Source organism: Callionymus lyra, chromosome 19 (assembly GCF_982586985.1).
Source record: "Callionymus lyra chromosome 19, fCalLyr1.hap1.1, whole genome shotgun sequence".
Taxonomy (NCBI): domain Eukaryota; kingdom Metazoa; phylum Chordata; class Actinopteri; order Syngnathiformes; family Callionymidae; genus Callionymus; species Callionymus lyra.
The window spans coordinates 6,275,630-6,301,571 of NC_141836.1; the positions used below are offsets into that span (position 1 = coordinate 6,275,630).

The following is a 25,942-nucleotide window of genomic DNA, read 5'->3' on the forward strand; positions in this document are numbered from 1 at the left end:
GTGAGAGAACAAGGCGCTTACAAAACTATACATACGTCTTTACATTGAATAATAAGTCTGATATACAACATATTCCACACTTTAAAAGAAGGAACGCTATAAAACATTTATTATATATATTCTACTAGCATTGTAGCTTCATGGGAAAATGCGTTACCTTGGAGTTCCACTAGAGGCAGTGTAACGCTGAGAGGAAGACCGCATGAGTCATGTACAGGAAATGATGTAGAAGCACGTCCTTTTCCTTTTTTGTTTACAATCATGGAAAGAGTTATAAATATCGTATATTTATTTACATCCGTACACATTTTTTTAAGTTGTTACATCGCATACAGTATTTTAATATGTTTCCATAGCACATCCTATTATTTGGCGAAAATATGTGAATTTAATTGGGTTTTTTTTTAATGCACGTAAATTTAACCTATAGAATAGTTAAATGTTACCACTGTACGTTTGTAAATAAAAGAAAATAGAAAAATCTATAAATATGCGTCTCCATCGTATATTACATATATATACACACACACACACACACTTTCAAAGAAGATCAAATAGGTTAATAAAATAGGCTGAATATTTGAGTATATCATTTTATACTATTTATGTAACAATATAAGATTCTAATTTCTGTTCCTACTGGAAGAAGGATGTATTTTGCTTTAGTCACTTTATATTTTTCTTTACGAGTGACTCTTTGGCTGATAACAGCACAGAATGTCAAACCATCCATGAATAGAAGTGATGGTTGTAGAAGTCTATGCTAGAGAGTCAGTTGTCAGAAATGTAACATGCAATACTTTATAAATATTATTTACATATGAAACAGCAGCTTTGTTTTCTTCATTTTCCCATTGGCTCCCTAATGTAAAAATAAATTAAATTAAGCAAGTTTAAGAACCCGTCAGTGTCTTGAGTAAATCGAGTCTGAACATGAAAGTTTGTCTTTTTTAATGGATAAAAAAATATTTCTTTGCACAAAGAGACAACACTGAGCCTCATGTTGCTGAGCAACCGAGACGGACAACTATGGCCACCAAGATGATGATGATGGTACGAGATAACATGAGGTAAATGTTTGAGAAAAAAGGCACAATTTACAAACCATCATGCCTCAAATCCACAACAATAATAACAATAATATAACTGTCAAATTTTAAAGAACAAAAAAAAAAATACAGAGCAGGTATATTATACAATGACAAAAGCCTGTCTTCAGTACACACTTGCGCCCCCTGGCGCTGGGGTCAATACTGCACTTCAGGACTATCTGACGACCAGACAAGACACGCAGAGTTTCGAGGGTCCGATGCAATCGTCGTGGCAGAAAGCACCGCAGCCTTGGCACATGATCATGGCTTTGAGACGGCACGAGCACTTGAGCGACACCTCCTCGGCCGTGCTGTCGGTGAAGGCCTGGATGCTGAGCGTGGTCTGGCGGGGGCGCAGCTGGAGCACGCCGTCGGCCATGCTCCTGCAGAAACCGCCATTGTCCACCACCGACACATTAGCGGTGTAGCTGACCGCGCCCTGCTTGGGGAGTTTTCCGTAGAGCTGGAAAGGGAGTCCAGAGACGGAGGTGGAAGGAGGAGAGGGGGAGATGGATTTGGAGGATTTACCGTGGTCGTTCTTGGCCATCCTGGCGAAGGTCATCTCCATGTTGAGGAGGCCCTCCATTGCTCCTCCGCCGAGGTAGCCGTCCATTGAGTTCAGGGGCTCCTTTTTGGGAACACTCAGGGAAAGGGAGCCTTTGCTTTGGTGAGTGGGCCAACAACCCACTTCACTCTTGATACAAGCAGGAGATAGTCGGTGTTGCTGAGGAGAGGGAGACTGCCGGGACCACATGTTGGCCTTTATCGGCTTCCCTTCAGTCTTTTCGGTGGGGGAGGGGCCATTTTTCGTGTCTCTGTGGGCAGGGTGGAGTCTGTCAGGAGGTGCAGTCTCAGAGTCTCCAGCATTTCTAGAGGACACTGGCAGAGGGGTGATCACCGGCACTGCCCCGGCAGCCTGCTGGTACTGGACCTGAGACACTGGCGTGTCGACCAGACAGGAGGAAGGGGATTCGGATGGAGACCTGTTCTGGCTCTGGACCGCCTGTTCTGGACTAGGAGACTGGGTTGATCCGGTTTGCCTGCTTCGTGAGCTGGGAGTCCTTGCGGCTGGCGGTCTCGGTTGGGGTCCAGGAAATGGGCTGATATCGAGTCTGTTGCCCGAGTGCGACGGCAGAACCTTCTCCAGCGGCAGGCTGCCTTGCAGCAGCTGAGTGACCAGGGGGTTGTTCGCCTCCACACTGGACACGTGTCGCCCCGACGCCACCAGCTTTTTAGAGAGAGCAGCAGCAGCAGCAGCGGCGGCAGAAGGGGGGGTTACAGGGGGCTTCAAAAAACTATTTACAGAATCTTCAGCACAACTCTGTCTGGAGTATCTACAGTCACTTCCAGGTTCCACCTTAATAACAACATTAGGCTCCATTTGTAACGGGGGTGGGGCAGAGGACTGAGGGGAACCCATGTGAACCGAGGGTTGAATCACGGTCTGGCCCGGGCGGCTGGACACATGAGTCTGGATGACGGGCTGCTGGTTCTGAGGGGGGCTGCGTCTGACTTTCGGGCTCCAGTCGTCGCCCTGGCAGTCGTTCTCGCAGTCCGACGCCGTCTCTGTGGAGTCGCTCTGGGCTCCAGTGTCGTCCTTCTCCCGAGCTGAAAAGTCCACCTGCTGTGAGAAGGAACCCTCTTTGAGTTGCTGTGTTGACGAAGGGAACTTGTGGTTCTCCTGCGGCTCCACATGGTGGGATCCATGCTGGATGACCCCGCTCGACGTCTGCTTCGTCTGCTCTTCGGGCAGACGGATGCTGGCCAGCGTGTGGATTACATCCACCCCCAGAGCCCCAAACCTGGGAACGGTATCCGGTATGGATGTTGGAACCAGATTAGCCTTTTCAGGAATGTGTTCTTTACCAACGTTTGGCTTTAAAACTTTAATTTCAGGGATGGAGGCTCCATCCTTTGGATCAACATCCAGAGTCCCAGCTTTATTTTTAAGTCCATGAGGAGAGCTGGATGCACGCAGTTGTGCCGTAACCTGACCGGACCCTACATCTGTCCCCTTTGGAGTAGGACTGTGGGCCGGATGGGCTTTCAAGTTGGTGGCAGCAGACGGTCCAGTCTCTACAGCAGCAGACTGTAGCTGTGTTCCAGATGAATTTGCATCTGACGACGATTCAGATTCTTCCATCCAGCCACATCCCTTGCCTCCTGCTCCTCTTCTTCCTCCTCCTCCTCGTCTGTCGTCGTGGTGCTCGTCTCCGACTCCGTCTCCTCCTCCTCCTCCGTCGTCGTCGTCTCCTCCTCCTCCGGGCTCGACGGGTCCTGGATGCTCTCGCGCTCGTCTTCCATCACTATCTTGTATCCCACCAGTAGGCCGCAACCCGGAACAGGACGTCCCGTCGGCATTGGCCGCAACAGCAGCAGCGGCCTCCCGCTGGGCGCGGGCTTGCTGGGCGCGGGCTTTGATGTCCGCCAAGGTGCGCGCGCCCCCCGTCCCAGTCCGCCGCGATACTTCGCCGGGGGGTACGATCCGCGGGCAGATCTGGTAGGTTGAGTGGCCTTTGACCCAGGGAGGTTTAATTCTGGACAGCTGAATCTGCAGAAGAGAAGGGTTCGAAATGTAAGAGATACTTTTGCTTGGAGTTCTCGTTGTAAACATGGGAAATAAATGCTGGAACAAAGCAACTTAATGTGCGTTGTGTCACTACAAATAAGTTCAGCAGGATAAACTTTCTCTAATAAATTTGTCTCTTAAAAATGACCTTTTCATCGTCGCATGACAATGAACCGTTTTGACACCTGCAGGAAATGTTCTTACCCGGATTGGTGGCACCTTGGGCTCTTCTGTTGTTGGCTGTGGCTTCTCCGAACGGACACCGTCGATTGTGATACGAAAGGACTGACGGTCATCAAGTCGCGGCCTTTTTTCGGGGAAGCTGGAGAAAGCGGTCGCCTCGTCGGTCCGCCTCTTCTGGTCCTTGAGCTGGGCGCTTGGTGCGGGGGTGGGAGCCGGGCTGGTGGAGGGGCTGCTCTCTCGGCTGCTGGTGGCCGTTCCTCCCGTCACCGAGGTGACGACGGAGGCGGCGTCGTCCAGCGGGTCGGCCGCCACTACCGCACTGGAAGAGCCCGAAGAGGAGGAGGAGGAGTCCAGGCCACCCGCGAAAGCCCCTTGTCTATCCGAGGGTGAAGATGGTGAGCATGAAGGCGAAGAAGCAGCCGAGGAGGACGAGGAGGAGGATGAAGGGGAGGATGTGGAAGCCAGTACCGGGGCGACTTCCTTTGGCAGCAGACAAACCGTAGCTTGGGATTCACTGTTGGCACTGGTGGAGGCAACACTAGGAATAGGACTGGGGAGGGGGCTTGTGTCGGGAACGGGACTCGGAATGGCACTATGGATAGGACTCTGGATGGGACTTTGGATGGGACTCTGGACAGGACTCTGGACGGGACTAGAACTGGGAATGGGACTTGGGACCGGACTAGGAATGGGGCTTGGAACAGGGCTGGCAGCAGGTGAAGGCTCTGGTACTGGCAACTCTTCTGACACCGGAACAGGCGGAGATTTGGGTTCATCCTGGGTTTCTTCTGCCGGCAGCTCCACGGCACAGTCGGCCTGCAGTTCAACCTCACCCTGTACAGCAGGGATCTCGGTCAGAGCGGCATCACTAGAGTCGACTGAGGTTTCCAGTGAGGTCGGGTCCACGGCCAATTCTGCAGGCTGCACAGCTGGTGCCGCCGTCTTGCACAAGGATCGACAAGCTCTGCGCCGCAGGTCTGCCCTCGTCCTCCTCCTCATCCGCCCGTCGCGACGTCGTCGGCCCATGCTGCGGGTCTTAGGGGTGCCAGAGGCCACTGCGGCAACATCACTATCCAACACACTGACTGCTTTGTCACTGGCTTCACTCATGGTGAGTTTAAGGGACTCCTCTCTTGTCAGGCCCGACCTGCAGGAGCACAAACATGGTCAGCAAACTTAGAACTTGTTGTTGAAAGCAGAAATGTTTGTTTAAATATAAATATTTAAAAAAAATGTATTCTTACTTTTGTCCATGATACTCTTCAAAGAACTTCTCCTTCCATGCCTCAACCTTCTTCTCCTTCTCCATTTCCTGGCGGAATCGCACCTGCATCTCATGTGTAAACTCCCCTAAGAAAGCAAAGATGATTATTAAAATGTGAAGAAGTAGAGTAAAACATTAACTGAAGGCCACCATCCATCTAGAATGTAGTGGAGTCACAGTGGACTGACCTTCAGCTAGTCTTTCCTTCCAGCTCTGGGATGCATGGGTGAAGAACTCGTTGTTGAGAGCAGAACTACTCAGCCGGGCCATGCCGTCAGGACCCACCTGAAGCAGAAGCAACACACGATGGGTCAGAGCTGTTCATTCAGACAGAGCATTGATCAAGAGAGCCCACCTGCCGGTCCACCTCTGGCAGCAACTGCAGAAGCTGCTGTTGGGAGTGCGCTGGGAATGCCGAGAATGTCCGGATGTTGATGAGAGCCCTGATGTTGGTGTTGACTAGGATGGATCCCGGGGTTTCAAAGTCCACATCCACGCCTCCTCGGTTCCTCTTGATTGGCCCTGTGGCAACAAAACACCTTCATTCTTCTGTTTCTCATATTAGAGAGATTAATAAGCGCCGTCTAGACTTCACAATAGCTCACTCACCTGTAGGAACGTGCTCCCCATTGACCTTCAGAGGTGTCAGGACAACTCGGGGCATCATGACGGCTTTCTTCCTTTGCCTCCCAGACTGCAGCAACAAATAGTTTTCTCATTTATTCCACAGTTTAAGAACATACTTCAATAGTACTCGTTATATTTAGTTGCGAAACCAGCTTGTGCTCAGGGGGTTAAATTATGTTCCGATTTTAAAGCTGAAAACACGGTGTGCTTTTCTACTGACCTGTCTGGAGCGGCTCAACCTGGTCTGGGCATGTGGAGTGTGCTGGATGGGTTCTGAGCGACCCTGCTGTCCTGCTGCTCGGCTGAGGCGGGTCTGTGGCTGATTGATGACTGGCTGCACCTCGGTGGAGCAGGACGCACTTGAAGAACTTTCATCCACCGAGGCTGTTCGTCAGAAATAACAACATAATTAGACATGAAAGTCTAATTAAATGATCAGGCACTTCTGCACGAATTTCACTCAAAGTGAGAAGGCTTGTATCAGAATCATGTTAATTGCCAGTAGCGTCAAAAAATTGAATTATATAGTTTCAATTTAAAGTCTTTTTTTCATTAAATTTAAAAACATTTTCATTTTATATGTCCACTTTAATGTTATCTTATAGTCTTTTTATTAGCATCTTATTTTATTTATCTCATTTCTTTTTTATTCTTTAATGTCATCACCACAAGAATAGCTGGTAAAGAACTTTCTGATTCAAGCGTATAAAACAGGAATTACACGTCAAAATCTTCAAGTAAATTAGAATATTGTTGAGAGAGAGGTTCTTTAGAACTTTCACACAATGCATGAACCAAAAGAACCAGATGTTACCATCGTTATCTCCACTGGTTGCCGCCGTCGTCTCTGTGGAGTCACAACTCTCCTGCTCTGTGGCTTCAGTGGAGCTGACCAGAGACACGTTGGAGTCTGCGGTTGGATTGCTGCTGCTGCACGGAGTGGCACCGCCGGTAACCTCTGAGGACATCAAGGACTCTGCCGTTGTCTTGGACCATTGGGGCGCGTTTTTCTGTTCAGCGGAAGCAGACGTGTGAGCGAGGGCAGGGAGATCAACAACAGCGAGGAGCGGTTATGAACTACCTTTAGGGTAAATAGACTCATTCGTCCGGGCAGCTTGAAGAAGATGCTGTTTTTGACTCGATCTCCTCGCACCTGAGAGTGCAGCATGGTGACCAAGCAGGCCAGAGGAGCGGTGCCACTGAACACACAAATTAACAGTTAAAGCTTAAGGTCTTAAGTAAGATGAAACAACCCATATGCTTCCCAAAATACTGCCAATAATGTGCTACACTTCAAGACAAACAGATCCACCATTTACTTCATAAGCAATTTTGTTTGTCGGATGTGCATTGTTGAATTAAAGCTTTATCAAATTGGACATAGCATCAGGGAGTCAACTCATAGGTATTGAAATATAAATGGTTCGTCAAGAGAAGGCGCAGATTAAACATTAAAGCACGTGTAACTTTACCCCTCATTGTTCACAGTGAAACAGTTCAGCACACATATGGACATGGAACAATGCCACGGTGTGCCCTTGTGTGTATGTGCATGCCATGTGTGTGCTCCCAGGTTTACGACTCAGCAATCCCTTTTACAGCTGGTATTAAGATACATTTTCTGCATTCTGATGTCAGATGTATTTTGATCACACAGAGGTTCAGGTTTCAAGGAAACATGTGAAGAGGACATGTAATATAGTGCACATCAAATTTAGCAAAAAAGGTGCCATCTACTCGTCTAATAAGTTCTGGAGGAGGATTTTTAATTGAACTATAAGGTGAGACAACGGATGCTCAATTAAATTGTAATTTTGTATCCATTTTTTTACATGCCATTGTCCACATGTGTATCTATACTCAAAAGAGAATATCTTCAAAACTATAAATGACCTGGTAGGCTGTGACAGGAATGTATGACGATAATCTGGAGCAACAATGTTGCAATTTTTCATTGTAAACAGAACATCTGATGTCAGATGTATAAGCAAATACACAAATGAGGTGTAGTTTCAAGCTTTATTTTTTTCTCATCCTAAAGTTACAACAAAGGTTTTTGTCGTCTATGTTTGGCGTCTATGGTACAGTTACCAAACATCAGGTTTATGTTCTAACAGGAAATTGTTACATACCTCCTTTTAAGACATCAGCGGGTCAAGTCGTCCATGGAAGAGAAAGAAAATACCATTGTTTAGCAAATTTGATAAACATTTAGTTGCACTAGGGAAGTAAAAGGGGTGGATTCACAACAATAAGAGATGAAAGCTCAGATCATTTTTTCCCTCCCATCACATCTGGGAAACAAATCATCCCACAATTTAATGTTTAAAGTATATTGCATTTGTTATTGTAACTGTACTGTAGTTAGTGTGTAATTATCTTCAGAGTTCAACAATCAGCCAATTCATGCATGAGATTAAAAAAAAAAAAAAATCTCGAGCAAAAATTAAATGTGCGTCTCTTACCTCATTTCCTTCAAGCCTTTGGTCTGGATCACATGGAGAATTTGTTTAGGTGTCATGGGTGCGTCGGAGAAATTTTCCAACACCTTTATAAAAAAGATTGAAACATTGATGCGTTTTTGAACCTTGAAAGTGAGATTTAGTCAAACCTTGCCACAGGAAATGTCAACATTAAATGGTTCAAACATAGGAAGAAAAAGTCTTGGTCTCAGCATCGACATGGATGATGCAAATGTGTAGTTTATGATAAAATGTGTTGGCTTTTTGTCCAGAACTGCTACTGTAAGTGTAACGAAGAGCAGTATTTTTATTCGGCATCTGTGGTTCTCTAAAAGAAAACCATTCCTCTCTCAAAATAGTTCTTCATCATCTGACAGTTGCTAAATGCAGAGCAATCGCTTCCATGTCCCTGAGCCAATTGTTACGGAAGCTTCTTTATACCTATATTGATACAACCCTATCGCTTTGTTTACAGAGTTCCTGGGAGTTCCAGCTGAACGAGGAAGTATTGGGAATGAATTCAAATGATCCACGTGGAAGGAGCCGGGGTTTCCCTAGATCAAAAAAACTAGTTAAATTGGCAAAGAACCAAAAGCCTTGAAGTCACAGTTATCTTATAACGTCTACAACTGATGAAGGATTTGGGTTAAAAACATACAAATACTGTCTAGTTTTTGTTACACGAGCTGACACACGTTGGCTAAAAAGCATGATAAGGTTAATAAAAACCATATACACTGCTTCTGAGTGACACGTTTGGTGATCAAAATAACTGAACGTGTGGCTGGATCAATATTTATTCTACCATTTCGGTGGTATTATCGATAGTTATTGTCTTCTACAGAAGAATAATTGGGTTATTTGGGTTAAACAACACGTCTTATTCTTGCTCAATGACATGTAGTGTTGAAGCTCATATTTAGCCTAGTTAGCCTACTAGCTTGAAAAGCGCCACCATGTTTCCGTTTTAAAAAGAGAACCACCCGCTCGTTTTCTGCTACATTTCCTGTGTGTTTTAGGTCCCACTCAAACGCCTTTAGTCATTTTTGCCGTTTCCTGTGTCGCTTCTCGTCAACGGACGTGGCCGCCCGTGAGCTAACGCTCTCCACGCTAGCATGCTAGCTGCCTAGCAAACAAAGAGCTCAAAAACACAGGAGGTGGCTACTAGCATGCTAGCGAGCTAACGCTCTGCGTCTGAGGGAAAAAAAAAGACTACGAGTGTTTACCATGCGAGCAGCTTCAGCCCAGGTCCTCTCCTTCTTCCTCTTCTGCTTGTCCTTCATTTCCTCTCGGGTTTTAAGCCCACGGCGTGTCAACAGAGCTTCGTAAAAACGGCCAAAAAAGTAGCTCAGTCGCGTTAGCTTTCGGGAGTCTCTTGCAACCACTCGCGGCGTCTAGAGCAGCTCGGCAAACATGGTGTGTGTGTGTGCGTGCGTGTGTGTGAGGGAGGGTCGCAGGAGGGGGGAGAGAGAGAGAGACGCTCGACGCAGGACGAGACTCGCAGGAATGCAACAACAACAACCACGTCAAAGGTCAAAACTCTCCGCAGGAAAAAAAAAGCAGCGTCCAGTCCTGGCAGCAGCAGCGATGCTAGTGCGCGCTCACAGCGGCGCGCGGAGGGCGGATCACTGCCATATAAACACGCAGCACACAGTCATGTGCACACGTTTGCTCTCCATTCACTCCCATCGTGCTCCTTATTACAGCACTTAGGCGAGGAAAAATCCCCCAAAATATCTAGATAGATAGATATAGATTTGACCTGACACTATTGTACACCTTGAAGGCGAGATGATCCTTTATTTACATTTAAAAACATCCATTTGAAGCACATTTAAATAACCAAGCGTTGAAACAACAGCATGTTATTTCCATGAATAAAAGAATGAAATAACACACCAAATAAGCAGTCGTAGTCATTGGCCTTTTCAATTTATATCTATTATATCCATCTAATAACTTGCATTATTTAACAGGAAGTTATGAATGAAGGACGATAAAAGACATCATTATAAATAAATAAATGTATTAATACGTAAATAAATACATTTAAAAATAACTTAATACATGAATAACTAAAGGTAAAATGTATAATAATTAAATCTATATATAGCACCATCAATTAAGAACCATTCTTCCACAAAAATAAAATGTAGGTCAAGTCATTTATGTATTTATTTATTTAGACATTTTGATATTTATTCGTGCATTTATTTATACAGTTAGTTATGTATTTATAATTATGTCATTTATGGTCCTTCATAGTTTACAGTTTAATTAAAAATATTTGTAAAACCCGCTTCATTTGAACTTGATAAATTGACAATAATTGTATGTTGTGTCTACTTTAAGTTAAGATGTTTTAACAGCTCTTAGCTGCAGTCATTCACTCCCATCGTGCTCCTTATTACAGCACTTAGGCGAGAAAAATCCCCCAAAAAATCTCGATTTTTTTTGTTAGAAACCTGACACTATTGAAGGCGAGATGACCTATTATTTACATTTAAAAACATCCATTTGAAGTACATTTAAATAACCAAGCGTTGAAACAACAAGCATGTTATTTCTAGTGTTTAGAATACACACCCAAATACACACCCAACTATTATCCTTTAAAGTCGAGCCCACAGTTATGTGGCCTGTAAGAGCTTTTAATACATCTTAATTTAAAGTAGACACAAAATACACAACATAGAATTATTGTCAATTTATCAAGTTCAAATGAAGCGGGTTTTACAAATATTTTTAATTAAACTGTAAACTATAAAGGACCATAAATGACATAATTATGAATACATAACTTCTTTATTTATTTATATTATTTATTTATCTTTATCTTTATCTTTAGACTTAGATTATATCATCTTGTTCTTTCTCTTTATTTCTCTTTGTTCTTGTTCTTATTTTATTTTGATTTGTTTTTTGTGAAAAATTGCTGTATTTGCTGTGGCTATTTAAAAAAAAACAATTTACCTTACCTTACCTTACCTTAACTAACTGTATAAATAAATGCACAAATAAATATCAAAATGTCTAAATACATTAATTACTTGACCTGATTTTATTTGTGCGGATATATAGATTTAGTAATTATACATTTTTACCTTTTGTCAATTTTACCTTTAGTTATTCATGTATTTCGTTATTTTAAAATGTATTTATTGACGTATTAATACATCTATTTATTTATAATGATGTCTTTTATCGTCCTTCATTCATAACTTCCTGTTAAATAATGCAAGTTATTTTCATTCAATAGATATAAATTAAAAAAGGCCAATGACTACGACCGCTTATTTAGTGTGTTTTCTTATTTCATTCTTTTATTCTGTCACCACAAAAAAATCCCTATGTTGTGTTTACAACATTTGGGAATAAAAGTTTCTTATTCTGATTTACAATGTTGCATTTTCATCAGCCTCATGAAAGAAAGCCTGCACAAACAAACAAAGTATTCTTTAAATTATTAACTGATCAATAGAAATGGTCGAACACTCTTATTACTCTATTAAAATACAACATTATTTAAGTGTCAAATCATAACAGAGTTATCTCAAGACCAGGTTTGATATTGATGCCTGAGTAATATTTAATTAATAATTCTTAATTTTTTTCTCAAAACTTTTTTTAAAATCCAAACTATGATGCACACTTTTTAAAGTAAGTAAGTAAGTAATAATTATTCGTAAAGCGCCTTTCTAGACCAGGGTCACAAAGCGCTTTCACGATCAAAACAATACAGACTTAAAAATACCTAAAAATTTAAAAACTCTAAAAAGGCCAAGAGAAAGGAGTCAGTAGATCATCAAACACAGAGGAAGATCGTTCCAGAGTTTAGGAGCAACAGTCTGGAAGGATTTCTCTCCTCTGGTCCTGAACCTTGTTCAGGAACCATCAGTAGATTCTGATCCACAGACCGAACTGGGTTGTAAGTCTGGTTCAGATCACTGATGGAAGGTCTGACCATGAATAGATCTGAAAGTAAGAACCAGAATTTTAAAGTTGATCCTGAAAGAAACAGCCAGTGAAGAGTTTATAGGATCGGAGAAATGTAAGTTCTTCTACTAGAGCGGCTCAGAATTCTCTCTGCAGAGTTTTGTATCAACTGCAGACGAGACAGATCCTTCTTGTTTGGACACGAAAATAAACTATTACTATAGTCTTAGAAGACACAGTCTTACAAAAAAGTTGTTGCTTACTTTATGCTACCACTGACATGTCCAAAGCCCCTTTTTGAAGACTAAACAAAATCACGAGTCAATAAAAAAGGGTTGATGCTAATTCCATTGTCCATAGCAAACGTTAACCATTTTTGTTGAACTGGATGACAATATAGATGCTTTACACTTTAAACCTCTGAACCAGATAACTCTGGGTATGATGCGAGTGTTTGGCCCCATCGCTCATTTTCAAACGTGGCCCTCTTCCTAAAAAAAGACAAAAATCAAAGTTAAAGAAAAAAATACTGGAAATAAATTACATTAAAAAAAAAGAAGTTGAAAACGTTGAAAAAATTCAACGTTAACTATTTCAGTGTAAGATATTTCACGTGCAACGTGTGGAGCGACATCTATTATTCAATGTTACGAACACAAATGAAGTCAAACAGAGTCACTGAAGCAGGAGCACACATGTTGGTTTTCCCCGACTCACCCCTTCCCGTGACCCATTTCTTCTCTTTGGTTTCCCATATTTTAACAGTGAATTTATTAGCAATGAATTTTATTTAACATTTGTACATTGAATATTTGTACACGTTACATTTTACACTGAATATATTCATGCACAGACGGATCAAAACAGTTTTTATCCATCTAGAAGTAAAATACAATAGAAAGTTATTATAATGCTATGTAAAAAAAAATCATATTCAAAGTTCGATGGCACACATTTACTTCCATAGATAATAAAATACAACTTCCAAAATTTAAATAACAATTTTTCATTTTTGAAGAATTGGAAATAAAAAGTTGGTAAATGTCTGTATTTTTTTATTGATCACAAAAGTTCTCCCTGCCATTAATAACAATTTATCAACACAAGGTTCAGCAGGAGACGTTCATCAGATGTGGGATTTAATTGTATTTTACGTTGAGTTGTTTACATTAAATATTTGTATACATTACATTTTAACACTAAATATATTCATGCACAGAGGGATTAATAAAGGTTTTATCAATCTAAAAAAAAAAAAAAAATAGAAAGTAATTATGATTCTGTAAAAAAATCATATTCAAAATTCAATGGCACACATTTACTTCCATGGAGAATAAAATACAACTTCCAAAAATTAAATAACTATTTTTTATTTTTGAAGAATTGGAAATAAAAAGTTGCTAAATGTCTGTAATTTTTTTTTATTAATCGCAAAAGTTCTCCCTGCCAATAATAACAATTTATCAACACGATAAAACAAGGTTCCGCAGGAGACGTTCATCAGATGTGGGATTTAATTGCATTTTACGTTGAGTTGTTTACATTAAATATTTGTACACATTACCTTTTACACTGAATATATTCATGCACAGAGGGATTATAAAGTTTTTATTAATCAATCTATAAGTAAAATACAATAGAAAGTGATTATGATTCAGTGTTAGAAATGCATATTAAAGTTTGATGACATGGCTAATAAAAAGTACTTTTGATGAGTTTAAACTCAAATAGACCCTATAGTTTGTAGTTACAAAACACAATTTATTATCTTTTTTTAAGGTTTAACTCAATTATTGCGGTTTACTTATCAATAAATGCGCAAGTTGTAGTAGCAGAATACCTTGTATTTGTGCGACATATTTCTTCTCTTCGGTTTCCCATATTTTAACACGGAATGTATTAGCATTGAATTGTATTTAACATTTTTACATTGAATATTTGTACACGTTACATTTTTACACTGAATATATTCATGCACAGAGGGATCAAAAAAGTTTTTATCAATCTAGAAGTAAAATACAATAGAAAGGGATTATGATTCAGTGTTAGAAATTCATATTCAAAGTTCGATGGCACACATTTACTTCCATAGATAATAAAAAACAACTTCCAAAATTTAAATAACTATTTTTTATTTTTAAAGAATTGGAAATAAAAAGTTGGTAAATGTCTGTATTTTTTTTATTGATCACAAAAGTTCTCCCTGCCAATAATACCCATTTATCAACACAAGGTTCAGCAGGAGATGTTCATCAGATGTGGGATTTAATTGTATTTTACGTTGAGTTTTACATTAAATATTTGTATACATTTCATTTTACACTGAATATATTCAGAGGGATTAATAAAGTTTTCATCAATCTAGAAGTAAAATACAATAGAAAGGGATTATCATTCAGTGTTACAAATTCATATTCAAAGTTCGACACAGCTAATAAAAAGTACTTTTGATGAGTTTAAACGTGAATAAACCCTGTAGTTTGTAGTTACAAGACACGATTTATTACCTTTCTTTAAGGTTTAACTCAATTATTGCGGTTTACTTATCAATAAATGCGCAAGTTGTAGTAGCAGAATACCTTGTATTTAAGGTAAGGTAAGGTAAAACTTTGTGTATTTGTGTCACACATTTCTTCTCTTCGGTTTCCCACATTTGAACACGGAATTTATTAGCATTTCATTTTATTTAACATTGAATATTTGTACACATTACATTTTAACACTGAATATATTCATGCACAGAGGGACTAATAAAGTTTTTTTTAATCAATCTAGAAGTAAAATAAAATAGAAAGTAATTATGATGCTGTCAAAAAATCATATTCAAAGCTAGATGTTACACATTTACTTCCATAAATAATAAAATAAAACTTCCAAAAATTAAATAACTTTTTTTTTTTAAGAATTGGAAATAAAAAGTTGGTAAATATCTGTATTTTTTATTGATCGCAAGAGTTCTCCCTGCCATTAATAACCATTTATTAACACAAGGATCAGCAGGAGATGTTCATCAGATGTGGGGTGAACTTTTTTTGGAACCGTCCGAGTTGGGGCTGCTGTGACGTCACGCTCCCAGAATGCTCGGCTCCCAGCGCGGCGCCCAGAAGTCCAGGCCTGAAGTCGTTAATAAACTCTTAAAACTTGACGGAGCTGCGCCTCGTTGACGTGAAAGCGCAAGTGGGTCGACGGGCACCGGGTCGAGCGGAACCTCTTGGGTGAGTCAACTTTTAGTCGCGTTAGTCCAACTTGTTTAAAAAAAAACCCACTAGTTGAGAGGTGGTAGTTACCACTAGTTAGCTCGCGCTGGGACCACAACTCCGCTCCCCAAGTTAGTGAAGCTCGTCTATTGTTTTTCTCTGCTCGACATGCTTCATTTCTTCCTGCTCCCCCTAACATCGTGTTGGAACCCCTTTAGCTTCCATCCGTGACCAGCTTTAACCCGGACTAAGTTACGCGCGACACTTTTCTACGGATTTCAACTTGAATTCTCGTCCGCGCGGGTTCTGTGTGCAGCAATGCTAGCAGTCAAGTTTAGCCTCGAGTCCACTAACTTCACATGAACTTTACCAACCCTGCCTCCTTTCTTTCTCTCTTTTTCTCCCTTTTTCATATTATATAATACATATAATAATCTAATATATATCATTCTTGCTTCACGTCCATCAAAAACCCCGCAGTTTGAGAAGGTCAACATGCTGCGGTTTGACAATTCATCTCGAGAGGAATCCATGTTTTTTTTTCTTTATTTAGTAACTTAGTTTGACCTTAACTTAGTCATAACCAAGTTATTAAGGTGCACGTGAAGTTATGGAGCGTGCACGACGTTTGATGGCACGCGAGCTCGAGCACGCAAACATCCACATGTTGATACACATTAGTCATGGAGGATGGAAACCTGTCAATTCATCACAGCATGTAAAAAGTACTTTTGATGAGTTTAAAAGCAAATATACCCAGTACTTTGTAGTTACAAAACACAATTTATTACCTTTTTTTGCAAAAATCCACATGTTGATACACATTAGTCATGGAGGATGGAAACCTGTCAATTCATCACAGCTAATAAAAAGTACTTTTGATGAGCATAAACGCAGTACTTTGTAGTTACAAAACACAATTTATTACCTTTTTTTGCAAACATCCACATGTTGATACACATTAGTCATGGAGGATGGAAACCTGTCAATTCATTCTGATCATAAAAAGTACTTTTGACGAGTTTATACGCAAATTTACCCAGTACTTTGTAGTTACAAAACATAATTTATTACCTTTTGTTGCAAACATCCACATGTTGATACACATTAGTCATGGAGGATCGAAACCTGTCAATTCATTCTGATAGACACGGCTAATAAAAAGTACTTTTGATGAGTATTAACGCAAATAAACGCAGTACTTTGTAGTTACAAAACACAATTTATTACCCTTTTTTTGCAAACATCCACATGTTGATACACATTAGTCATGGAGGATGGAAACCTGTCAGTTCATTCTGATAGACACGGCTAATAAAAAGTACTTTTGATGAGTATAAACGCAGTACTTTGTAGTTACAAAACACAATTTATTAACTTTTTTTGCAAACATCCACATGTTGAGACACATTAGTCATGGAGGATGGAAACCTGTCAATTCATCACAGCTAATGAAAAGTACTTTTGATGAGTATAAACGCAAATAAACGCAGTACTTTGTAGTTACAAAACATCATTTATTACCTTTTTTTGCAAACATCCACATGTTGATACACATTAGTCATGGAGGATCGAAACCTGTCAATTCATTCTGATAGACACGGCTAATAAAAAGTACTTTTGATGAGTATTAACGCAAATAAACGCAGTACTTTGTAGTTACAAAACACAATTTATTAACTTTTTTTGCAAACATTCACATGTTGATACACATTAGTCATGGAGGATGGAAACCTGTCAATTCATTCTGATAGACACGGCTAATAAAAAGTACTTTTGATGAGTATTCACGCAAATAAACGCAGTACTTTGTAGTTACAAAACACAATTTATTACCCTTTTTTTGCAAACATCCACATGTTGATACACATTAGTCATGGAGGATGGAAACCTGTCAGTTCATTCTGATCGACACGGCTAATAAAAAGTACTTTTGATGAGTATAAACGCAGTACTTTGTAGTTACAAAACACAATTTATTAACTTTTTTTGCAAACATCCACATGTTGAGACACATTAGTCATGGAGGATGGAAACCTGTCAATTCATCACAGCTTGTAAAAAGTACTTTTGATGAGTTTAAAAGCAAATATACCCAGTACTTTGTAGTTACAAAACACAATTTATTAACTTTTTTTGCAAACATCCACATGTTGATACACATTAGTCATGGAGGATGGAAACCTGTCAATTCATTCTGATAGACACGGCTAATAAAAAGTACTTTTGATGAGTATTAACGCAAATAAACGCAGTACTTTGTAGTTACAAAACACAATTTATTAACTTTTTTTTGCAAACATCCACATGTTGATACACATTAGTCATGGAGGATGGAAACCTGTCAATTCATTCTGATAGACACGGCTAATAAAAAGTACTTTTGATGAGTATTAACGCAAATAAACGCAGTACTTTGTAGTTACAAAACACAATTTATTACCTTTTTTTGCAAACATCCACATGTTGAGACACATTAGTCATGGAGGATGGAAACCTGTCAATTCATTCTGATAGACACGGCTAATAAAAAGTACTTTTGATGAGTATAAACGCAGTACTTTGTAGTTACAAAACACAATTTATTACCTTTTTTTTGCAAACATCCACATGTTGATACACATTCGTCATGGAGGATGGAAACCTGTCAATTCATTACAGCTAATAAAAAGTACTTTTGATGAGTTTAGAAGCAGATATACCCAGTACTTTGTAGTTACAAAACACAATTTATTACCTTTTTTTTACAAACATCCACATGTTGATACACATTCGTCATGGAGGATGGAAACCTGTCAATTCATTACAGCTAATAAAAAGTACTTTTGATGAGTTTAGAAGCAGATATACCCAGTACTTTGTAATTACAAAACACAATTTATTACCTTTTTTTGCAAACATCCACATGTTGATACACATTAGTCATGGAGGATGGAAACCTGTCAATTCATTCTGATAGACACGGCTAATAAAAAGTACTTTTGATGAGTATTAACGCAAATAAACGCAGTACTTTGTAGTTACAAAACACAATTTATTACCTTTTTTTTGCAAACATCCACATGTTGATACACATTAGTCATGGAGGATGGAAACCTGTCAATTCATTACAGCTAATAAAAAGTACTTTTGATGAGTTTAAAAGCAAATATACCCAGTACTTTGTAGTTACAAAACACAATTTATTACCTTTTTTTGCAAACATCCACATGTTGATACACATTAGTCATGGAGGATAGAAACCTGTCAGTTCATTCTGATAGACACGGCTAATAAAAAGTACTTTTGATGAGTATTAACGCAAATAAACGCAGTACTTTGTAGTTACAAAACACAATTTATTAACTTTTTTTTGCAAACATCCACATGTTGATACACATTAGTCATGGAGGATGGAAACCTGTCAGTTCATTCCGTTCGACACAGATCATAAAAAGTACTTTTGATGAGTTTAAACGCAAAGTTACTTTGTAGTTACAAAACAATTTATTACTTTTTTTTAAGGTTTAACTCGATTATTGCGGTTTACTAACAATAAATGTGCAAGATGTAGCAGAATACCTTGTGTCTTATTTGTGCGACACATTTTATTGAACTGGCCATAATTTTCAAAGTAAAAATCAATTACAAATTATTTTAAAATGTCTTTGGAGAAGCATCAGCAATAATCAAAACGATACTCATAAAATATATACTTATAAACGCCCACAAAACTGAGTATGGATCGATTGACACTCTCTACCCTAAACAGGTGCCATTTGTGACGTTGATGTTGTAAATGGAAGATATATATATATATATATATATATATATATATATATATATATACACACACACACTTACAGGTGTATTTTCATCCAGCAGAATGAGGATGACATGTCTTCAGTGCTGATACCGGCGTAAATATCTCGCCAATATTTAGTTTCTCATATTTCTTGATCCAAACCAAACGTGCTGCCAGCAGGTGGTGATAGTGTTCCTACAGCTGGTCGCAAGCAACGTTAAATAGTAGTAGAAGAAGAAGCTGTCTCGTCATCATCTGTCGTGAATTTGCGTACAAGTTAGTACGTACACTATCCTGATGCATACTGACTTCTAGTATACTAAGGGAAGTATGCAATTTGAGACACAGCATCAGTTTTGGACGAATGGTGTCTTCATATTTTACTAAATAAACTCGCACCACATTTTTTAAGGACTATTCTATGTCAGGACTGCTCCCCTAATGGCTACATTATAAAACTGCATCTATAGTTAACAAAACCCTGTGTCCTACAAGTTCAAAAATGGTGTGCGCTACCAAGCTAGTAACACACTGCAAACGGGCACCTTTTAATTATTGCAACTACCAGGTGCACTGGAAAAAGCACTTTTTGGTCAAAGTCATATTTAGAGGCGACGCTTGGGCGTTACTTTTGTGGCGGCGTTTGATTGTGTTGAGTTGCGGAAGTGTGACGTCACTCATGACCTCGGATAGAACGGATACGACGACTCAAACCAAGATTATAAACGGGCCGTAACCATATATTTGCGTCCAACGCTAACATAGTTTTTCAGTGTTAAAGAGTTCTACAAACAAACAAAATCATCACTGTGTTGATCATTATTTTCAAAGTAAAAATCAATTAATAATCATTTTAAAATGTCTTTGGAGAAGCATGATTTGTCTTGGGTCATACTGTGAATAAAATTCACTTCACAAGTTACTTTTACTTGTTTGCTGTATTTAGTTCTCTTGCTCCGACATGTCAGAAGATGCAAGTATTCATACATGTAGCAGAAAAAGCGAAATCCTTTTTCTTAATCCACCACAAACTAAATGAAGCATTTAGCTGTGAGTTAACTATGTTAACTAGTCGGCATCATCTGAGCGCCGTGAATAACTATCGTTTATTTTTAGAAGACGCACAAGTGTAAGATGTTTTACTGAAGTTTTCATGAAAGACATACGGCAAAATACAGATAAATACATATAAAATGCATATAATATGTGTCTCTATCAATATCTGAAGGTAAAAATATAACTTTCTAATCTTTAGCAAACTTTAACTTAAATAGTATTTCTGTCCGGATTAAATGTATTAATTTATTTTAGTTTATAATGAAGTTGGTTGTTCTCTAGTGTTAAAAAAGATCAGTTTAAATGAATATGGCAATGTTTTGTCAATACACACCCGACTCTAAATCTAGTGTAACCTGCTGTATGTTCCTCGTGAGGTTTGTACTGATCGTCTTTCCCTTCTTTCGCAGGATCTGAAAGATGTCGACCTCAGTCGTGGACTCGTCCGCCCTGATTCGGCAGTGAAGGATCCCGACACGGATCCGGGGGACGGCTTTAGAACCTCTAGCCGACGCAAACTTTTTTTTAAAAATAGCCCGCAGAGCTCTTCATCACCGCGGCCCTGTCAGGGTTGCTATGGCCGCGGCTGCCACGGAAACCAAGCACTGGACGCAGGGTTGCCCCAGTCAGGCCGGACGCATCTCCAGTCACCATCTCGGAAGACCATCCAACATCCCGCGAGCAGCGCTTGACGTCGATTCCGGGCCCCCGAGATAAAACCCCCGTAGACCAGTTGGACCGCCGGTCACCGCTCCAGAGACGATCCCCATGAGTCTTGTTGGCGTCTTCTCAGGCTCTTGGCCAGGGTCAAGTGTTCCGTGTCCAGGACCATGTTTCACCAGCAGGAGCCTCTGAAGAGCCAGCAGGGAGAGAGCCACCCGGCGCACAAGCAGCTGTTCCACTGCCAGGAGTGCGGGAAGCAATACAACACTCAGTTCGGTTACCGCCGCCATCTGGTCGCCGCCCACAATGCGTCGGCGGGCGTCGCCTGCCCGGAGGCCACGCCCTCCCTGCTGGAGCACATCGGCGGTCACATCGAGAGGCCGCCGGCGACGGAGGTCAACAATAACTCCTCGCTGCCGATCCGGGAGCGGAAGTACTCGTGCGAGAGGTGCGACCGTCGCTTCTACACCAGGAAGGACGTGCGGCGTCACGCCGTGGTGCACACCGGGCGCCGGGACTTCCTGTGCCCCCGCTGCGCCCAGCGCTTCGGGCGACGGGACCACCTGACCCGGCACCTGAAGAAGAGCCACGCGCAGGAGTCGGGGTTGCTGCCGCCCGCGCCGACGACCCCGGCCTCGGCCCCGGCGGCCGCCACCCAGTGCCCGGTCAAGGAGGAGCCCGGGCCCGTGTCCGAGATCGGCCCCGTGTCCAAGGACATCATGGAGACCTTCGCCAGGGACGTGTACAACCCGTACCCGCTCGCCAACGCCGCCCACGGGATGTGTCACCCTCACGGTCTCATGCAGGGCCCGCTGTCCTCCGGCATGGGTTGCTACATGCCCCCGCCGCCCAGTCACCACCACCTGCAGCCCCCCGCCGCCCCCCAGCAGCAGCCCTACGGCAACATGAGCCGGTACCAGCACGGATCTACCTCATACCCTCGTCCCGAAGTGGACAGCTTCTTGCTGGATCTGCAAAGCGCGCCCCCGCCTCACCTGAATGAAGTCAACTCTTCTACCTCCTCGTCCGCCTCCCCGCAGAGGGACGTACTGAATGAAGGGGCGGTCGCCGGCAGCGACCCCCACCTGCTTCCCCGGAGTCCCGCCATCCCTTCGGCCGAGCTGTCCTGCACCACCAACGTGGATCTGGCGCCTCTGCTGGGCTTCTTGCCCTTCAGCCTGCCGCCCTACAGTCCTCACATGGGGATGGGGGGGCTGGTGATGAGCTACCCCCCCGCCGCCAGCGCCTCACCATCCTCCTCCACCGGGCTGCCCTCCCAGGCTCCGGGACCCTTCTCGTTCTTCCAGCCGCCTCAGGCTAACTTGCCCCAGAGTCCTGGAGCCCACAACCACAGCCAGCTACCTCAGGCCTACAGTGGTCCTGCTATGAGCACTTCTAGCTCCCTACCTCAGTACTACCAGACCTTTCAGCAGTAAGATTAACTTAAGGTCCTTACTTTTGTTTTTATCTAGAGAAAATAATGTCTTTATTTTTTTTGTTAGACACAAATCACCTCATCAGTATTACCTCAATATTTAAATAGGAATCTTGAAAGTCGGAGGGAATTAAGGGCTTATCGATCTTAACCAAAAAGATTTACCTTTTCTTTTTTTATTTTAATTTTATATCTGCATGTGAAGAACAGTTCCGTATTTGGGTCACGATCGAATGCTTCAGTATTAATATCTCTTTTCTCTCAACCCGCAAACTCAAATCGTTTGATCACAGATGCTCTCAAAGATTTCAAGTACAGTTTTTGGCATTTTCACCATAGAAAGTCACCGACTGTCACCTACCGACGGCAAATAAAAAAAGGCAGATTTCGCACTTATCGTATTTTTTAGAAGGAACCCCACCAACAAAAAAAAAAAACATAGTTTGATCTAAACGTACGGGAAATGTAATTTCCACCAACCTTGTGTATGATGCCGCAAAAGTCGGGCATTTCTTGTCGTTCCATCACACGAAACAAACGCACTTACCTCTATTTTAAACGCCACAAACCCCCCCGAAAGGTTCGCGCCTAATCACCCCACTTATGAAATGCTGTTTAAACCATCAGTTTTAGACTCTTAATTAAAACAAATTTCTAACACTTAAGTTGGAAATATTCCCGATTCACGAACGAATTCCAGAGTTGCCGTAACGACGACACGTTACGAGATGGACAACCATGTGTTACTAAAAAAAAGCTCTAGAGTTTTACAGCCTGACTAAAAGTAAATAGTGTACAAAAAAACCGTCTTGTCTAAAACGGAGTTCTTAGGTTGAAGCCACAGGAATATTTGCGTAGAGTGGCCCTTTATGCTTCTTTGAAGTTTAATTTGAGTTTTAGTAGAATATATTTACCCCGAGATTTTTTTCTTTTTCGTTTCTTGATGAAGCCTGTTTTGATAGAGGAGGGTCACCTCTGATGCGTTGAGTACAGAGAGTGTTTACCCGACTCGGTTGATGATGCAGCTGTGTTTTGAGTTTGACATGTGAAAGCAGCAGCAATCGTTTTTTTTGGTCCGAGAGACTTTTTGAAATAACTTTTATCCTCCTGTTTTTTTCCAATCTGAACAACTGGATTTCCTCAATCGAACCTGCTTGACGTCAATGGCTTTGACCATTTCTGAGAGCGATACTGTGCTGTTGGACACCCCCGCCCCTCGCCCCCATATCTGACCCACCAGTGTATTGTCGAACGGCCTTCTATGAGGGACGGAGAAAAGCCTCTTTTTCGAGCAGGGCAGCGATGGTGGTGTCCTGGAAAGAAAAGTGCATCTCAGAGTTTTTTTCTATCCAGTGACGTCCTCCACGCTGCCACGCTTCAACGTGCCAGTGTCTTAAAAATGCTGCTGTTATACCTCCTAGAGTGTGGAATCTCTTCAACTGGTCGAAGCACTTATCACATTTCTATTAAAAAAAAAAGGATTAATATGATCTGTACCTCAAACTCACAAGAGTGGGTTTTTTTTGTTTGTATTAGCTTCTAGTATTTTTTTGGCTTATACTTGTGCCATTAGATTTAATAAGTAGATTTTTTAATGAATCTAAACTCTTAATCTAGTGGCAGAAATGATTCAAAACTTTCTACCTCTTAATTTGCAAATCTTCCTGCAAAAAAAACGACCGTACTGTGTTTTTACCCACCACCATTGTTGAAGAATGGGGGATGCGTTTAAAGAAAACCTCCCCCCCCCCTTGGCGGTGTTCTCATTGTTACTTGCCTTTTTCTTGATCTTTCACCTTTATTTACTACCTCAGAGAAGAGACGGTAAAACGCCTCGTTGCAGAGAAGATGTATCTGTAGATTTCTGGCAAAAAACAAGCACATGTACCGTGTAGCCGTTAGCGAAGCGACGCGCGGCTAACGTACCACTGACTCAGTTCGGCGCCTCCTCAGTCTGGAAGACGTGTTTTCGTCTTAACGTTTTCAACGCCACACAATAGTCTTTATAGGTCAGTATCTTAACAGCTTGACGGTTAAGTGGTCGATATGATATTAAGCCTTAAGTACTTCCTGTGGTTAAATCCATTTTAAAGCCGTCATTTTGACGACTGATCAAATAAAATAATAATTTGTGCATTTAATTGGATTAACCAACCAAACACGGAGTCATTTCTAGTTTGAAATGGACGTCCACGTTCCAGACTGACGTCCCGGTGCAGAAAGATATACCTCACATCACCCAGGGATGCTCTTCTAGTGTTGAGTCGCTCTTAGGACTAGCGTCATCACCTTTTAACGTAGCTACTTGTCGCAATAGGAGTTTGTATTACCACTTCATAGACTAGGAGACAGTGAAAAGTGTTCTCTGATTTTTATTTTTTTTTCCTCGACTGATGAAATTCAAAAAAATAAAAGTGTAGATTTTCTCTGTGATCCTGTGTTTCTTTTTCTTTCTGGGATGTCGCTTAAAGAAACTGTTTGGTGTCATTTATACGACCAGCCGAATGGTCTTGATGTTGATTTCGTGCCCTATTAACATTGATTATTGATGTCTTCAGTTCTACATGAACTTCCATTAACATTGTCTAAGGAAAGTACACACTTAAGGAAAGGATAATGAACATATAAATGAAGATTAATCGAGCTTCCAACATTATTGCATTGTTATATTTTTTCTCCTTGTGTGACAGAGTTTGACACCTGATGTAGTCACTGTGTTTTGTCAAACTGAAGTGAGAATTAATTCAAAGATTTGGGGTTTAAAGGGTCTCTGTTGGAAGGTATGGGGAAATTGTCCATGTTCTCTGTAAACATTGAGGATTTCGTTCACTTCAATCAACCGTTATCAGCCAATAGATGCTCAAGTAGGAGAACTCACATTTCTCCGATCCTTAAAACTCTTCACTGGCTTCCAGTTTCTTTCAGGATCAACTTTAAAATTCTGGTTCTTACTTTCAGATCTATTCATGGTCAGGCTCCTCCTTACATCACTGATCTGATCCAGCCTTACACCCCAGCTCGGGCTCTGAGGTCTGTGGATCAGAATCTACTTATGGTTCCACGCACACGGCTCAGGACCAGAGGAGAGAAATCTTTTCAGGCTGTTGCTCCTAAGCTTTGGAACGATCTTCTCTCTCTTTGCGCTTGATGGATCTACTGACTCCTTTAAGAAACATCTTAAGACGTTTCTATTTGTTCAGGCTTTTCCTTGAATTTCTCGAACTCCTGTGTTGTTCTCAGTATTATCTTGATCTTTAAAGTATGTACTTTTTTGAGTATTGTTTTGATTGTCTAAGCGCTTTGTGACCCTGGTCTCGAAAAGCGCTATATAAATAAATATTACTTGCTTACTTACTTACTGTAGATGAAATGGATCATTTTTGTAGAATAATCAGATTCAATCTCCAGAAGTTTTGCCAATTATACCTACTTAGTGGAACATCTCCCAAAAAAAAACAACCCTACAAATGAAAGGAAAAAATTAAAGTAGTCCAGAAACATCGTGCTGCTCCTTGTGCTTGATGTTCTCTCACCAGGTGTAGGATGGACTCGCACAGCCACCTTTGTACTTCCCGGTACCTGGTCGATCATTAACCTGGTCGTGGTAGAGTGAGACAATGCAGAGCCAGACAATGGACATGAAAAACACGTATTATTTACAGATTTGAAACAGAA

At 41.1% G+C, this 25,942-nt stretch overlaps 2 protein-coding genes across 2 annotated transcripts; one reads left to right on the forward strand and one right to left on the reverse strand.

The window, feature by feature from the left end:
• Positions 1-936: 936 nt before the first annotated feature.
• On the reverse strand, positions 937-9,749 carry asxl1 (ASXL transcriptional regulator 1). The gene is made up of 11 exons (XM_087781373.1): positions 9,423-9,749; positions 8,199-8,282; positions 6,816-6,935; positions 6,549-6,744; positions 5,955-6,118; positions 5,717-5,801; positions 5,463-5,629; positions 5,296-5,392; positions 5,088-5,193; positions 3,865-4,990; positions 937-3,642 (listed from the first exon to the last, which is right to left on the reverse strand). Exons 1-11 carry the CDS (start codon positions 9,477-9,479, stop codon positions 1,267-1,269), a joined length of 4,578 nt encoding a protein of 1,525 aa, XP_087637499.1. The 5' UTR covers positions 9,480-9,749; the 3' UTR covers positions 937-1,266.
• A 5,461-nt stretch (positions 9,750-15,210) lies between these two features.
• Positions 15,211-24,700, forward strand: LOC148059160 (zinc finger protein PLAGL2-like). Its single transcript, XM_087782134.1, has 2 exons — positions 15,211-15,347; positions 20,580-24,700. Exon 2 carries the CDS (start codon positions 21,000-21,002, stop codon positions 22,266-22,268), a length of 1,269 nt encoding a protein of 422 aa, XP_087638260.1. The 5' UTR covers positions 15,211-15,347; positions 20,580-20,999; the 3' UTR covers positions 22,269-24,700.
• The last annotated feature ends 1,242 nt before the right edge of the window (positions 24,701-25,942 follow it).